Source organism: Rosa rugosa, chromosome 6, assembly GCF_958449725.1.
Source record: "Rosa rugosa chromosome 6, drRosRugo1.1, whole genome shotgun sequence".
Taxonomy (NCBI): domain Eukaryota; kingdom Viridiplantae; phylum Streptophyta; class Magnoliopsida; order Rosales; family Rosaceae; genus Rosa; species Rosa rugosa.
In genome coordinates, this window is record NC_084825.1 from 35304446 (window position 1) to 35320496 (window position 16051).

A 16051-nucleotide genomic window follows, 5' to 3' on the forward strand; every position below is an offset into this window, starting at 1 on the left:
CCCTAGAAGATTTTTTTTTTCTTCTTTCTGCCGCCACCCTGAAAAAAAATAAAAATAAAAATTCTCCTCGGCCGCGAAGCCCTACAGCCGGCACGCACACCCTCGTCCAGACCGGCCTCACTCAGATCCTTCTTCCCTCCCGCCTGCGCAGCCCCAGCCTCCCGCCTATGGCTAGCCCAACGCATCCCTCGCAGCAGCACCACAGTGCCCACCCGCCCCTCATCCTTGCAGCAGCACCCAGCCCAGTCACCGCTTTGCTTGCACACCACAGGCGAGAAAGCAGGCAAAGAAAAAAGAAGACGCAGAAGAAGAAGGAAGAGAAAAGAGAGTGGGCCCAGAGAAAAAAAACAGAGGGACGCGGCCCATTTGTTGGCAGAGAAAAGATTTTTTTTTTTTAATTCTCAGCCCACCAAATCAGTAGGCCCAGCAGAAGCCTGAAAAAGAAAAAAGAAAAACAAAAACATCGCTACGCACACCTGCATCAACACGCTCGTGCGCTAGGATCGTTTTGTTTTCTCGACACCAAGTATGTTCTCTTTTATTAATTTAATATCATACTCCGGTAAATTATGGAATCAACATACCTTGTTTATATCCCATTTTTCACAAATCTTATTATATGTTTTATATAATTGTGGAATCTAGTGCACTTGGTTTGTGAATTTAATTTATGTTTTATATGATTATCTTTAAGCATGATTTATAAATATGTTTAAACATGCCCAAATTTGGGCCAATATACTCCCACTTACTCCACTAGGAGTTTTTTACTCCCATTTACCTAATTTAATATTTAATGACAGTTTTGCCCTTAACTCAATTAATTAATTACATGTGCATCTCCCTGTCTCTCTCCACTCTCATCCTCATTCTCGCCGGATTTCGGTCACCGGTCGCCGGAGTCCGTCACCGGAGTCCGCGGCCGGCCACTGGTCACCGGAGTCCGGCAAGATCTCCGATGACTTCTCTCTCTAAGTGACAGAGAGGGAGAGGGCAAAATTGTCCCAAAAAAAAAAAAAAAGGAATAAAAAAAAAATATTTAATTGGGTATTAGGGAAATGATCTCTTAGAGTGTTTGGGTAAGTGGACAATCTCTTAGAGTGTTTGGGTAAGTGGGGTTAATTAACCCCAAAATTGGGTAAATGATCATTTTCCCTTAAATATTTTGTTGTTTATGTTTTTATTATGAAATTTTGAGCATGTTTTTATTTTATTTAAGCTTATATAATTATGCCTACGCATGCCTCTATATTATGCTATTGTTTTGAGCATGCCATATAATTTTGTCATATATTATTTGTGTAATTTTGAGCATGTCCTATAATTTACGTTACTACCTTCTATCATTGTTTTATTTAGCATGTTATATAAATTGCGTTTTGCCATGATAATGAAAATTCATGCGCATTATACATACACACTTACCGTGATAAAGCATTTTCACATAGCATCAAAAAAAAAAAATGTGACCATTACGAATCTTGGTCTTGAAATCTAATTCATATTTTTAGAAAATAATTCACGTGGATGTCTTTATGACTGCGTAATTTATATATTCTCTCTTGTTTATGTAGATGGCTTATCCAACATGACCTGAATTTGACATTTTGGACTCAGAATGACTTGAATACCATCGTTGGGTTTCCGATGTAGAAACTGCCTTTGTGGCAAAAGACTACACTGCCACCATCAAAACACCCACTGACCCCAAAGACGATGGACCGTTTGACAAGGTGAAAGCAAATGCCTTAATGTTTCTAAGACGACATATTGATCCTGGCCTCCGCTGGGAGTATCTTTAGTTGAAGACACCCAAAAAACTGTGGGATGCCCTTAAGGGACATTTTGACAACATTCATGACACTTTGCTCCCAGAACTGACCGTTCAGTGAAATGAAATCCGCTTGCTTGACTACAAAAGGGTCAATGACTTCAACAAGGACATGTTGCGCCTAAAAGCACATCTCAATTTCTGTGAAAAGGAACTCATAGAAGATGATATGATCCAGAAGACTCTTTCCACCTTTCCTACTTCAGCACTTATACTAGCGAACCAGTATAGGCTGGAGTATGACAATAAAAGAATCACAACCTTCAATAAGCTGATCAACCCACTTCAAGTGGCTGAGAGGCATAATGAGGTTCTTTTGAACAACAGTGCTAGGCCTGTTGGGACAAAGAAACTTCCAGAGGCTAATTATGGCAAAATGAAAGGTGGAAAGAACCCTGATTATAGTTATGTCCATGAATCAATATTGGAGGACGCTTTGATGATTGAAATGATTTCTGAGAATAAAGAAATCTCAATGGATTATGAGAGTGTGTACGAGTTGATGGAAAGATCTTCCATACACATTGATGATGTATTTGCATACACTGTTGCTCAAGAAATCATAGAGCACGATGATATCGAACCACGCTCTATTGCAGAATGTCAACAAAGAGCAGATTGACCTAAATGGAAAGAAGCAATCCAAGCAAAACTAGATTATCTGGCAAAGAGACAGGTTTTTGGTCCGGTAGTGCTAACCCCACCAAGTGTAAAGCCTGTAGGACATAAATGGGTCTTTGTCAGAAAGCGTAATGAGAAGAACGAAGTCCTAAGGTACAAGGCTTGCCTTGTGGCGCAAGGTTTCTCACAACGCCCTGGAATTGACTACGAGGAGACATACTCTCCCGTAATGGACGTTATAACATTCCGCTACTTAGTTAGCTTGGTAGTTTCCGAATGACTGGAAATGCAGCTCATGGATGTGGTTACTACATATCTCTATGGGGATCTTGATTCAGAAATATATATGAAAGTGCCTGATGGCCTTACATTACCCAAATTAATTGACTCTAAACCACAGAGTGCGTTTGCAATTAGGTTAAAACGCTCACTTTACGGATTGAAACAATTCGGGCAGATGTGGTATACCCATCTAAGTGACTACTTGATTTGGATGGGATATAAGAATGATGAATTATGCTCCTGTGTATTCATATAGAAAACGAGTTTCAGATTTGCAATTGTAGTTGTATATGTCGATGATATGAACATAATAGGTACTCTTGATTAAATAAGAGAAACCGCAAGCTACTTGAAATACGAATTTGAGATGAAGGATCTTGGGAAAACTCGATTCTGTCTAGGCCTTGAACTAGAACACAGAGTTTGTGAAATACTAATCCACCAGTCAGCGTATGTCCAAAAGATGCTCAGGCGATTTAACATGGACAAAGCGCATCCTGCTAGCACTCCCATGATCGGTCGAAGTTTGGATGCAAGGAAATATCCATTTCGTCCAAAGGAAGATGATGAAGAGGTGTTGGGAGCTGAAATTCCCTATCTAAGTGCAATAGGCGCATTATTGTACTTAGCCCAGTGCATTCTACCAGACATTGCATTCTCAGTGAACTTGTTAGCTAGATTTAGCTCAGTGTCTTTGGAATGGTATCAAGAACATTTTCCGATACCTAAAAGGAAACATTGACTTGGGACTATTCTTTCCCTACAGAGAGACAAGAGGGACCGCAGATGGAACTGCAATCCCCAAAGGAAATGTTGATGGCAGAATCGCCACTCACTACGCCGAAACCCCAAATAATGTTTTGGTTGGTTTTGCTGATGCTGGGTACCTCTCTGACCCACATAAAGGTCGTTCCCAAACTGGTTATGTATTTACCATTGGCAACACGACGATATCTTGGAGATCAACCAAGCAAACCCTTGTAGCTACCTCCTCGAACCACTTTGAGATCATTGCTCTACATGAGGCGGTTCGTGAGTGTATATGGTTAAGAGATATCATTATACATATTCGAGGGACTATTGGTTTGAGTTCTACCACTGAAGAGCCTACTTGCATTTATGAAGATAATGCAGCTTGCATCTAACAGATGAAGCTAGGTTATATCAAGGGTGATAATACAAAACACATATCGCCAAAGTTTTTTACAATAAGCAACAACATGCTCTCCTCAAGATTCAAGTGAATCAAGTAAGATTTGAGGAGAATGTGGCAGATTTGTTTACCAAATCATTGCTTAAGGCCATATTTGAGAGACATGTGAAAAACATAGTAATACGAAGACTTTCCAAGCTCCCTTGACTAATGTAAGGATCAGGGGGAGGTGTAAACGTTAGGGGGAGTCTAACACACACATGTCATCATCAAATGTAATAGGTGTGTTGTGCACTTTCCTTCGACCAAGGTGTTTTTTTTTTCTTTCCCATAGGGTTTGTGTTTTTACTTGGCAAGGTTTTTAGTGAGGCAACAATTCATGCACCATTTCGTTTTTGACTTGGCAAAAGGGGGGGGGGGGGGGTGTTAAATGAAAAACACATTATGTGCCTTCGTCAAAGTAACTGACAAAGAGGGAATTAAGGACTTAGCGATTACAGCTCAATCAACATTTACTATCATTATTGTAATTGATATTTCCGTTGTAATTCTATCCCTATATAAAGGGACTATGAAATAAAATGAGTAGACCAATTCTCATTTACTTTTACAGTATATATATTGGAAGTTTATTTTTTGTTTTTTTTCCTGACACCTCTATATTAAAATCCTTTTTTTTTTTTTTTAATATCATACTCTTATTCTATCATACTATACCTATGATTGTAGAAGATACGACCTTTTTTTAGCTTGAAGATTTATATTATTCAAACCTCACTTACATATACTTATTTAGTAGGTAAATTAGAAATGTAGTAGTTGAGAGTGAAAAGTCATCATATGATTAATATGACAATATACCTAAAAAGAAAAAGAAAGTAATCCAAGAACAAGATACATACCTTACAATTAGACATTTTCGCGTATGTAGAGAGGCACATAATGTGAGCCTAGGAGTGCAAATACAACAACAAGAGCTTTTTACCCATTTCCTAACCCTAAACAGGTAACATCATCTAGGTTCATCTTTCGAATGCACGAATCTCTGGTACGCTTTCAATGTTAATAGGAAGTCTTTCACATATGGAGACCTTGATCCACCAATTCGTTCTCCGGTCTACTTCCAACATCGATTGGAAATCTTTTGAATTTGCAAAACTTGGATCTTTCTTCAAATTCCATCTTTGGTTCACTTCCAACATTGATTGGAAATCTATCAAATTTGTAGAACTTGGACCTTTCTTCAAAGGAGAATTTTAATATGCACCCAATTTATATAAGATGTAATGCATAAAACCTAACAAATATTCTTTTTCAATATATAACCAAAATGTGGCAACTAAGATAAATATTAATTATGTCATATCTTTTCTAAAATTTACACAAATTGCCACAACTCAAATATAACATCAACATAATAAGTGAGTATAATTGACATATTCTTTAGGATTAATTTCAGTTTACCCTCCTGAGGTTTGGGGGGTGTCATCATGTCACTCCCTCTACTTTCAATTTTGAATTTTTACCCCCAAGCTTTCCAATTTCAGTCAGTCGTGTCCAATTTCTCAAATTCCGTCCAAATTGGACGTTAACTTAGAATTTGGGACCCACTTTAAGGGCTAAAATGGTCAATTCAAAATTTAGAAAAAAAAAAAAAAAACAGTTTCGGCCTCTCTCTCCCTAAAACCATTTCTCCTCTCTCTCTCTCTCTCACTGCTTCACCACTACCATGGCCCCCGACCAAGACGACGCCGAAGGCAACCTCTCCTCCTCCCCCCAAGACGACGTCGTTGGCGAGGATGACGATGATGACGTCGACGACTCCACCTCCGTTGGCGTCACCTCCCGACCCGAAGAAGCCATCGCCGTTGCCAATCCCTTATTCGAGGACGACGTCGCCATTAAGGACATCCACATCGATCTTTTTACTTCTCTATCTATTCGAATCTTCCTCCCTGAGTTTGCTCTCAATCCGCCGGAGCCCTCTGATAAACCTAGGGTTTGACAGCCCGATCTGAATTCTCCAGCCGAAACCACCTCCGCTTCGTCCAGTGACGCCGGAAACCACCTCACGTGCCGATGTCATCACTACCCAGAAATGCTTTGGGCACCCATTGTTCGGCCATGGCCGCTCCTCCTCTTCTTTTTCTAGTTGTTTCCTTATCTTTTCCTCGCTCCTGCAGAAGTCTCCGATTCTCGAAACGAAGATGCTTCTCCGTTTGCTTCTGGGTCGGGCCTGCACGCGTGCAGATTGGATTGTCGAGGTGGCGGCGGCAGGGGGCTCTGGGCGCTGTCAACCTGGTTTGGGATCGGATCTCGGATCTTGCATCTCGGTGTTGGCTAGCTCCTCTGCTGGCCAATGGCAGTGGCCAGTGGCTGTGCGGCTCTTTGCGACGATCTTGGTTCGGGCGCGATCTTTGCAGTCGAAGTCTCGAACTGGTCATTGCTCTTAGTTGCTCTCTTCCACATTCTGGGTTCGATTCTTCAGTCGAAGTCTTTCTTGGTAAGTTGCTGCTTTGCTGGATATTCACTAGTGTATGATTCTGGGTTGCTCTTGTTTTGTCGTTTTGGATGATTGAGTATGAATATTTGCTTTCTGTACTGATTTGAGACTTTGAGTGATTTCAAATTTCGCAATTTGCAATTGAGTTGTATACTTGAGTATGCATAGTTGTATGATTTCAGATTTGGCAATTTGCAATTGAGTATGAATATTTTCTTTCTGGGTTCGTTTTCTTTTTACCAGAAATTGTTGGATGACTTGGATCGTGGCAGCAAATAATCCAAGCATTGGTCAGTGTTTTCTTTTTTCCTGCTGTAGAAAACGACGGTCAGTGTGTGAAGTCCACTATGATCTTTGTAGAAGAGAGAGAGAGACAATTGGAGAAGAGAGAGTTGCAGAAGAGAGAGAGAGAGAGAGGGATTTGGAGAAGAGGGAGTTGAAGAAGAGAGAGAAACCCCGAAAGTGAGAGAGAGGGTTTTTTTTTTGGTTGTTTGTCTTGAAATGACCATTTCAGCCCTCAAAGTGGGTTAGATCGTCAGAGTTAACGTTCAATTTGGACGGAATCGGAGAAATTGGACACGGCTGACTGAAATTGAAAAGCTTGGGGGGTAAAAATTCAAAATTGAAAGTAGAGGGGGTGACATGATTACACCCCCAAACCTCAAGGGGTAAACTGAAATTAATCATATTCTTTAAATATCTTGATTATGTCTATTATTGTGTGTGTGTGTGTGTGTGTGTCTTTTTTTTTTTTTGAAAAGAAAAGAAAAGTCCAATATCTTACAATTAGACATTTTTCGAGTATGCAGAGAGACATCGAATGTGAGTCTAGATATATAGTATTGAAAACACAATAACAAAAGATTTTTGCTCATTTCCTGACCCCATCTCTAACCCTTTTCTTTTATTTCAGAGCATTTCTTTAGTCATCCCTCGGAGACACAAGAGAAAAGTACCATGCTTGCTTGCCCACCGCCCTTTCTTTTTGAAGCAAGAAAAATATTTTCTCTCAGTGTTTGAATCAAAGTCTCTTTCAATCTTTTGAAATAATAATTGATCCTATCAAGGAAAAGAAAATTGAAATTCTACTCGGCAAGAAAATACTTTTTTTTTTTTTGACTTTGTCAAGGGGAACCCAAAGGCTTCCTAGGCCCAAGATAAACCCCTTCGGCGCATGTGAAATGCTCCAACTGTGCATTGCAGCACAGTGCCTGGCCACTTTGACAGCTTCGGGATTCGAACCTAGGTTGGGGAGCACACCCAACTAGGCAAGAACCACTACACCACTTGCAATGGTTAAGAAAATACTTACATACAAGGAAAAAAAAAATCTAAAGTTCGTGTTGCAAATGAAATACTTTTGTAACAAGCATATATAGAAATATATACTCAAATCAGTAATCACAATATAAAGCAAGGAAGAAATCAAGGATGTAATTGATTATGATAAAATCAAAGGGAATTGATTTTTTAGCATTTCAAAATCAAATGGATGCTAAGATTAAGAAAGACACTTAATTTAGGGGAGTGTAGATTGCAATTTGGGTTGCACTCCCCAAATTGCAATCTACACTCCCATTATCTAAATCTAATATATTTTATTGTTTTATGACTTTATTTGTTGCACTACCTCTTTTGCCCTTGTACAGAACACCAAATTGCTCTCACCCATACCCAACCGTCCTCTTCGTCTTCAACCCCAGCATATACTTACCCAGAAAGGAAAATTAAGAATTTCAACCTCAATCCTATCATCTTCCTCACCCCTCTTCTTCTTCTTCTTCTTCTTCTTCTTCTTCTTCTTCTTATCATCAATCTATACCCCCACCCTCTCTGCAATTTCACCTCCATCTTCCTTCAAATTATGAATCTCACCCTTACTCTGTTCTTCAACCTCGACTTTCAAATTGATGTTATCACTCTCTTGTTATGGCTTTTGGCTTGGAACTCATGTCCCGGCTCGCCACGAAGCTCTACCCAACGATGGTCTTTGCGTCGTCGTTCCGAGTCTCTGACCCAGGCTGTCTCCGCTTTTGATCGGACCTCGTCTCCTTGAGCTTGCAATGGAGCTGTTCCAGCTCCTCGAAGGAGGCTAAGGCGCGTCGGAGAAGTGGTGGTGGAGGCAGCGGAGGTGGTGGCTGGGACCATGGGTCTGATGGCGGGAGCTGTAGGAGTTAGATCTGTTAGAGTGATAGTGGCTGCAAGACCTGAAGAAAATGGTGCTTGAGAAATGAAATATAGACTCTTCGTTGGCGCAAAAATTCATTCTTGAGATCATTGGCAGAGATATTGAAAAGGCAACATCCAGCATCTATCCACTGCAGAATGTTTTTATTTGAAAAGTAAAGATCTTGACAGCTCCCAAATTCGATGTTGGTGAGTTGATGAAGCTTCATGAGAAAAAAGAGGATTTTGATGTGAAAATTGATAAACCAGCTGAAGAAATTGCGGCCGAGGAGACCACCATTGTTGGAGCATGAAGTTAGCTTTGATTTATCAAGTCATTGTTTGCTTTGTTGGCTAAAGTTTTGATCGTGTTTTCAGACAAACTTGATCTGCTTACTAGTAGAGTATTTTTGAGCAATCTGGTAGTTGATGGTCAGTTTTCTTTTTTTTTCACTAGAAAACTGAAAATATATATAATTTTTCAGTAAAGAAAAAATAAAAGGGCAAATCAGGAAGTGAGTTTGTGAGAAGCATAAAATATATTAAATGTAGATAATGGGAGTGTAGATTGCAATTTGGGGAGTGCAAATTTCACTCTCCTTAATTTAACTCTCTACAATCATCAGAAGGGAAAATTAGATATATCAAATATGAGAAAAACTATTAATATAGAGACATATATACTCTATATGGAAGGTTTGCTTATGCAGAGTGGGAGTAAATTGAAGAAAACTATTTATGAATTTTTCCCAATAGAAGTTTATATTTTTGGATTTATATCCACTTTTCGTTTTTGAAGGAGCATATATGGATGTCTAAAATTTTTGCAGACAAGCAACTTATTCTTGGTACAACTTCCTCAATTCATAATTTAAGAGCTCAAAGAAGTAGAAGGAAAGGAGTGAAACAGTAATAATGCCCTCTGACTCATCTGATAGGAAACCCATTTGTTTTTTGTTTTTTTTTTTGAATAGAAATTGATATCATTAGAATCAATAGCCATGAAAAGGCCAAAGTCTACAAACCCTCAGATAAGACCCCGGCAAGTAACAACCGGTACAACCTATCTAAGAAAATGCAAACAATTAAGTTCTTAAAGCGCTCGCTTTATGCAAGCCTATACAAGAAAGGATTACTTCGTCTTCTAAGGAAAAGAATCATTCAACTAGTACCTACCTGCCAATCACGCAATTGTGGTACAAGAAAATAACTAGAAACGTCTTAGAAAACTTATAGAAGCTCTCCCAACTCACACAGGCTTGAAACCCTAGTCCATGAAGATCTATGCCACAACTAGATCCTTTCCTTTCGGATTAGAGCTTGTAGTAGCATTTGCACCATTCAAGTTGGTCAACAGACTCTTCTTTGCAGACCTCCACTTCCCAGTACCATCTACCTTCAAGTTCTTCATCTTTCCCGCGGTACCAGATGGGATTTTATTTTTGCTTCCCACCAGCCTCCCTCTCTTCTTCTTCACCATGCCTTGATCATTCTGTGGCAGTGAGACCAGCCCCATATCAGCAGGCTCCAGAGTTTTTTTACCCACTGCCAAACTCAATTTGAGTTTCTTGGGAGAGATGGTGAGCTCAGCCTTAACCTTAGAGCGACGCTTGCCTGTTATGGACTCCACCATACAATTAGACTCATCTATCTCTCTAATGCTTACCTTACGACGTGGTTTTTGCACCAAATATGTAGGATTGCACAAGAGTTGTTCCGGGATCATCCTAGGGAGTTGAGTCTTGAAGATCAAACTACGCCCATTGAAAGAAACCCTAGGAGTGAACGCAGCTGCTTGACTACAACCTTCAGAACGCGACCCCGTATTCAAGGCTCTGATCCCGACCTGCATGGCACTACCCTGCTCCACCGTCAATGGCCCTAGTACTGTGTGCTCTGTAGCATTATCGATCATCTTCGTTCAATGCCGGCCCCGAGCACGGCAGCCCAACATGGGTGATCAACCCACACACTCCACACCTCCCAAACAGCTTATCATACCTGAATTTGCACAAAAACTCCACCATGTCTTCCACCCAATACCATCGTTGAAAGGACAATGGCCTGATCAGAGGAATCTCAACCCGAATTCGGTACTTGCCAACCTTCTTCCCCTGCTTATCAATCTCCTGAAAATCTCCCAAAGTATATCCGATCATTGTCATCACCCTTTCAGATCTAAATGCAGGTGGAATACCCTGCAGTGTGATCCAATAAGAGGACTTCACCAAAGGCACCTTCTCAATTGGCATAACCCCATCATACTCCGCCAAAGCCACGGGAGCACGGTTAAACCCCCATGGCGCACCCCTCCAAACCCTAGCTCGGTCTGTAGGATCCGAAAAAGTGAACAAAACCCGACCTCCTTCAGCTTCTTCAACTTGCAGCGTCCCATTGACCCTCCAAGCAGATCTGAACATACCTAGGAAGGAGCGAACCTTGAATTCCCTAGCAGTGAGGAGTTTCCCAACCATAAAGACTTCAGATTGCCACAAGCCCTTACCTTGCGATGGATGGAGATCTACCTTCTTCTTTCCCTCTGCCAGTGCAAGAGAGGAGGCGAGTCGGGCAGCCATGGCATCAACGGAACTCATGATGAGGCAGTTGAAACTTGAACAGAACGGCAAAACCCTAACCCTAGAGAGAGAGAGAGAGAGCGGTGTTCTTCTTTTTTTCCTATTAAGGAGTTTTTTTTAGGAAACCCATTTGTTTGAACAATACGTTGCTGATATATAATTTTACACACTAAATATTACTATTAGTGCAATGTATTTGTTCTATTCTGGATATATGTTGGCATTATTTATGGTAGACAAACATATTTTCGTGAACTTACCATTCAAGTCGTACTTCGCTCTGCCCAGTACTATTTGGTTTAGTGATATTTGTTTTTTGTGGCAATCGATCCAGTAACGTTGGCTTTTGAGTTGTAATATTATAAGTTATTTATTGATCTTTTTACTCCAAAAAAAAAAATGCATAGTTTGATGACTTGATCATTGAGAACCTTTTAAAGTGTGTATCACTCTCATAGAGTTCAAGTTTTTTTTTTTTGGGAAAAATTCACCAACGGTGTCTGGACACTTAGGGGATTTTCAGAATGATACCTGAACTTACAAAGTTATCAATGTGATACCTGGACTCATTTTTTCGTATCAACATCGTACCTATGACCAATTTCCGTAACGGCTCCGTGACGGAAATTGGCCGTAGGTATCACATTGATACGAAAAAATGAGTCCAGGTATCACATTGATAACTTTGTAAGTTCAGGTATCATTCTGAAAGTCCCTAAGTGTCCAGACACCGTTGGTGAATTTTTCCCAATTTTACACGTGCGATGCACGTGAGTCACTTAATGAAGACAAAATGACCGATTTACCCTCAAATTCTTTCTTTCTTTTCTTTTCTTTTTTTCTTTATTCTTCTTTCTTTCTTCTTCTTCTTTTCTGGTTTCTTCTTCCCCTGATTTGAATCATCAAGATTCAAATCATCTTGCTCGTCCGATTCCTACCGCCGATCGCCGATCAAACACCGCTGCTACGTCTCAATCCACCTTCATGCACCACAGATGTTTCTAGTTCCCCCAACTTCAAATCCTATAGCAAATTGAAATTGTGCATTGAGGCTTCACCACTCACTCCGAGTTCATCCCCGCGCCGTTGCCAATGACTTGACCATAACAACCTCCACCACCGCACAACAACGTCGTCCTCCGCTGCTTCTCGATTGGGTTTGGGGATAAGGACTGCTTCTTCCTCCACCGCTAGCAAAATTGTGGAGGCTCAATGCCACATTCTAAGGGCCACCGACCGGAAGGACAGCCACAGCAAGGTTTGCACCACCAAAGGCCCAAGGGACCGCAGCATCCGGCTCGTCGCCCACACCGCCATTCAATTCTACGACATGCAGGACTGGCTTGGATACGACCAGCCTAGCAAGGTCGTTGATTGGCTAATCAAGAAAGCCAAGGCCGCAATCAACGAGCTTGACTAGCTGCCACCGTGGAACCCAAACTAAATTTATGTTCATACAACATTTTCTCCGACGAGGCAGATATCCGCCGCGCAGGACACGCACAACGTGAGCCTCAATTTCTAGATGGTGGAGGCTCCGAGTTCTTTGTCTACTAATCGGCGAGGCACAATGGTGGGTAGCAGCGGAGTGGCGAAGCTGGTGAATAAGAACAGCTCGAATTTTTTGCAGGTGAGGATGGTGTGGAGGCCGAAGTTGTTAATCTTTGTCTGCCTAAAATTGCCTCTGATCGAAGTTGGGCTAGAGGCCGAAGTTTTCGGCTAAACCGATGAAGTTGCAGGTGAGGATGGTGTGGAGGTGGTGTTGCATGTCGGGAACGAAGGAGAGGATGGAGGGGTGGGATTGGAGTTGTGATTTGAGAGTGGAAGGCTGGCGGAGTCTGAGTTTCTGATCAATGGTGTATAAAAGGGGGTCAGAGGAGAGAACGAGAGTGGTGGTGGTCAAGTCATTGGCGGCGGCGGCGGGGATGAACTTGGAGTGAGCGGTGAAGCCTCAATGCACAATTTCAATTTGCTATAGGATTTGAAGTTGGAGGAACCAGAAACATCTGTGGTGCATGAAGGTGGATTGAGACGCAGCGGCGGTGTTTGATCAGTGATCGGCGATGGGAATCGGACGAGCAAGATGATTTGAATCTTGATGATTCAAATCAGGGGAAGAAGAAACCAGAAAAGAAGAAGAAGAAAGAAAGAAGAATAAAGAAAAAAAGAAAAGAAAAGAAAGAAAGAATTTGAGGGTAAATCGGTCATTTTGTCTTCATTAAGTGACTCACGTGCATCGCACGTGTAAAATTGGGAAAAATTCACCAACGGTGTCTGGACACTTAGGGACTTTCAGAATGATACCTGAACTTACAAAGTTATCAATGTGATACCTGGACTCATTTTTTCGTATCAATGTGATACCTACGACCAATTTCCGTCACGGAGCCGTTACAGAAATTGGCCGTAGGTATCACATTGATACAAAAAAATGAGTCCAGGTATCACATTGATAACTTTGTAAGTTCAGGTATTATTCTGAAAGTCCCCTAAGTGTCCAGACACTGTTGGTGAATTTTTCCCTTTTTTTTTTTGATAAGAAAAGAAAACTATTTAAAGAAGGAAGCCTCTTGGGCAACCAAAGTTTACAACATCAAACATTAAAGCTCTAGCAGCCTCACTTGGGACCCTATCACTCCAAGACCTCATAGAGTTCAAGTTCAAAACTTCACGCGTAACCATTTATATTTCATAACAAGCAACCATTTTTATTCATCAAAAACTTGAAGCTCAAGCTTTTTTCAAATTTTTATGATTTTCAAGGTTTGAACTTTGAACTCGTGGAGTCAAAAGTAAAATTCATTTGTTATCTTTCTTCATAGACTTAAAGTCTAAAAGGGATTCCACATTTTCACCACAGGAGGTTTCAGAATTCAGATTAACGTAGGCAGTTGCGTCACCACAATAATGAATTAAGTTTAGCCCCACAAAATGTTTTTTTTTTTTTTTTTTTTTTTGTTTAATGGTAAATAATATATCACCTACTACAAGAATAGTAGAATAAATCTGTTGGTATTATAAAGGGAAAGTGGGGCCTTCAGTTCTCCTAAATCTCAAACTCTGTTCTCTCCCAGCTATTCATCAATGGCGGAATCAACTAAGAGGTACTACTACTACACATCTCTGTAACACAGTTTCTTCTTTTTCTCCTCTCTTTCTGAACTTGCTTCTCGTGTTTTCCAGGTATGCAGTTGTGACAGGATCAAACAAAGGAATCGGATTCGAAACTGTAAGGCAGTTGGCCTCAAAGGGAATCACTGTGGTGTTAACTGCTAGAGACGAGAAGAGGGGCCTTGAAGCTGTTGAGAAACTGAAAGAATCTGGCCTCTCAGGCCAAGTAGTTTTTCACCAACTTGATGTGGCTGACCCTGCTAGTATTGCTTCTCTGGCACAATTCATCAAAACACAGTATGGAAGACTCGATATTTTGGTATGGTCCAACCTCTTTCCTTGAAAGTTCTGTCCTTTGGAGTTGAGCTCATCAATACTACCTTTCTCAATTGTAGCACATGTATTAGATTGAGTGGTTGACGTGTACCCCATGCGTTGTTTTCCTTTGTTGGTAAAATAGTTTTAAAACTTTGATTGTTGAACTTTGACAGGTGAACAATGCTGCGATTTTTGGAGCTATAATTGATAATACTGATGGTTTTAAAGCTGCAATTGAATCTGGTGCTGTAAGTCTTATAACTTATTTCTCTGTTGTTCCACTACTGGACACGAAAAGATGCATTTTTGATGAAATGATGCTTCTAAACCATGGTTAATTATGTTGCTCTTAGTTTCTCTTTGGGGTTCTTCTGTTTCATTGCTCAGCATATAACACAATTCTATTGATAGCCATTGACAACTAGATGCTTTCATTAGTTCAATGTACTAATGTATTTTGATATTTGGTTCTGGCCAAAGATTGGTCTATTTGAGTTGATCCCATGCCTTTTTCCTATATCTTTGCAAAGTAAGTCATCTGAGAGTTCAAGAGACCGTAAAAAAATAAATTCTTTTTCTTACTGGTTCATGCAGGGACCAGGACAGATTGATTATACAAAGTTGCTGACTGAAACTTATGAGTTAACAGAAGAATGCTTGCAAATCAATTATTATGGTGCTAAAAGAACAGCTGAAGCACTAATTCCACTCCTCCAGCTATCTGATTCACCAAGGATTGTTAATGTTTCATCCTCCGCGGGGAAGTTAAAGAACATACCAAGTGATCGAGTGAAAGGAGTTCTTAGTACTGATGTCGAGAACCTGAGCGAAGAGAGTGTAGATGAAATATTAACAGAGTTTCTAAACGACCTCAAGGAGAGTTTACTTGAAAGCAAGGGTTGGCCTTCTGCGATGTCAGGCTATATACTCTCAAAAGCAGCAATGAATGCATATACAAGGATTCTAGCCAAGAAGTACCCTGGTTTTCGCGTCAACTTTGTCTGCCCTGGCTATGCCAAAACAGATATAAACTTAAATACCGGTGGCTTGCCTGTTGAAGAAGGTGCTGCAAGTGTCGTGAATTTAGCATTGCTGCCTAATGATGGCCCCACAGGCCAATTCTTTTTTCGGTCTGAAGTACAAAGTCTTTAAACGAAGATTGATTTATGCAAATATATGTCAGTTGTAGCTGATTAAATTTGGAACCGCTGTTTCTTAATAAAATTCAGTGAATCCGTTATGTAATATGTTTCATGATATATAGCATCACCTTGGAGATTACAGTCCTAATTCTGCAATAATTTGTATATGATGCGTGTATTAGGAGAAAAAAATATTCCTTTATCCTTGCAAATTGCTATTGGAATGCTGTGCTAATTCGAGACGCTTCATATGCAGACCATGAAGTAACCTCGTCAATCCTCTCTATTCCACTGTCTCAAGAAGAAGGTGATAAAGTGGTCTGGCACTTTAACAAGAATGGTAATTTC

The 16051-nt window shown here is 40.5% G+C and overlaps 2 protein-coding genes across 2 annotated transcripts; one reads left to right on the forward strand and one right to left on the reverse strand.

Moving 5' to 3' along the window:
* Positions 1-10460: 10460 nt before the first annotated feature.
* Positions 10461-11132, reverse strand: LOC133716662 (uncharacterized). Its single transcript, XM_062143342.1, has one exon. It carries the CDS (start codon positions 11130-11132, stop codon positions 10461-10463), a length of 672 nt encoding a protein of 223 aa, XP_061999326.1.
* Positions 11133-14138: 3006 nt separating this feature from the next.
* LOC133714886 ((+)-neomenthol dehydrogenase-like) lies at positions 14139-15820 on the forward strand. Its single transcript, XM_062141157.1, has 4 exons — positions 14139-14236; positions 14316-14562; positions 14735-14809; positions 15156-15820. Exons 1-4 carry the CDS (start codon positions 14217-14219, stop codon positions 15711-15713), a joined length of 900 nt encoding a protein of 299 aa, XP_061997141.1. The 5' UTR covers positions 14139-14216; the 3' UTR covers positions 15714-15820.
* Positions 15821-16051: the final 231 nt, after the last annotated feature.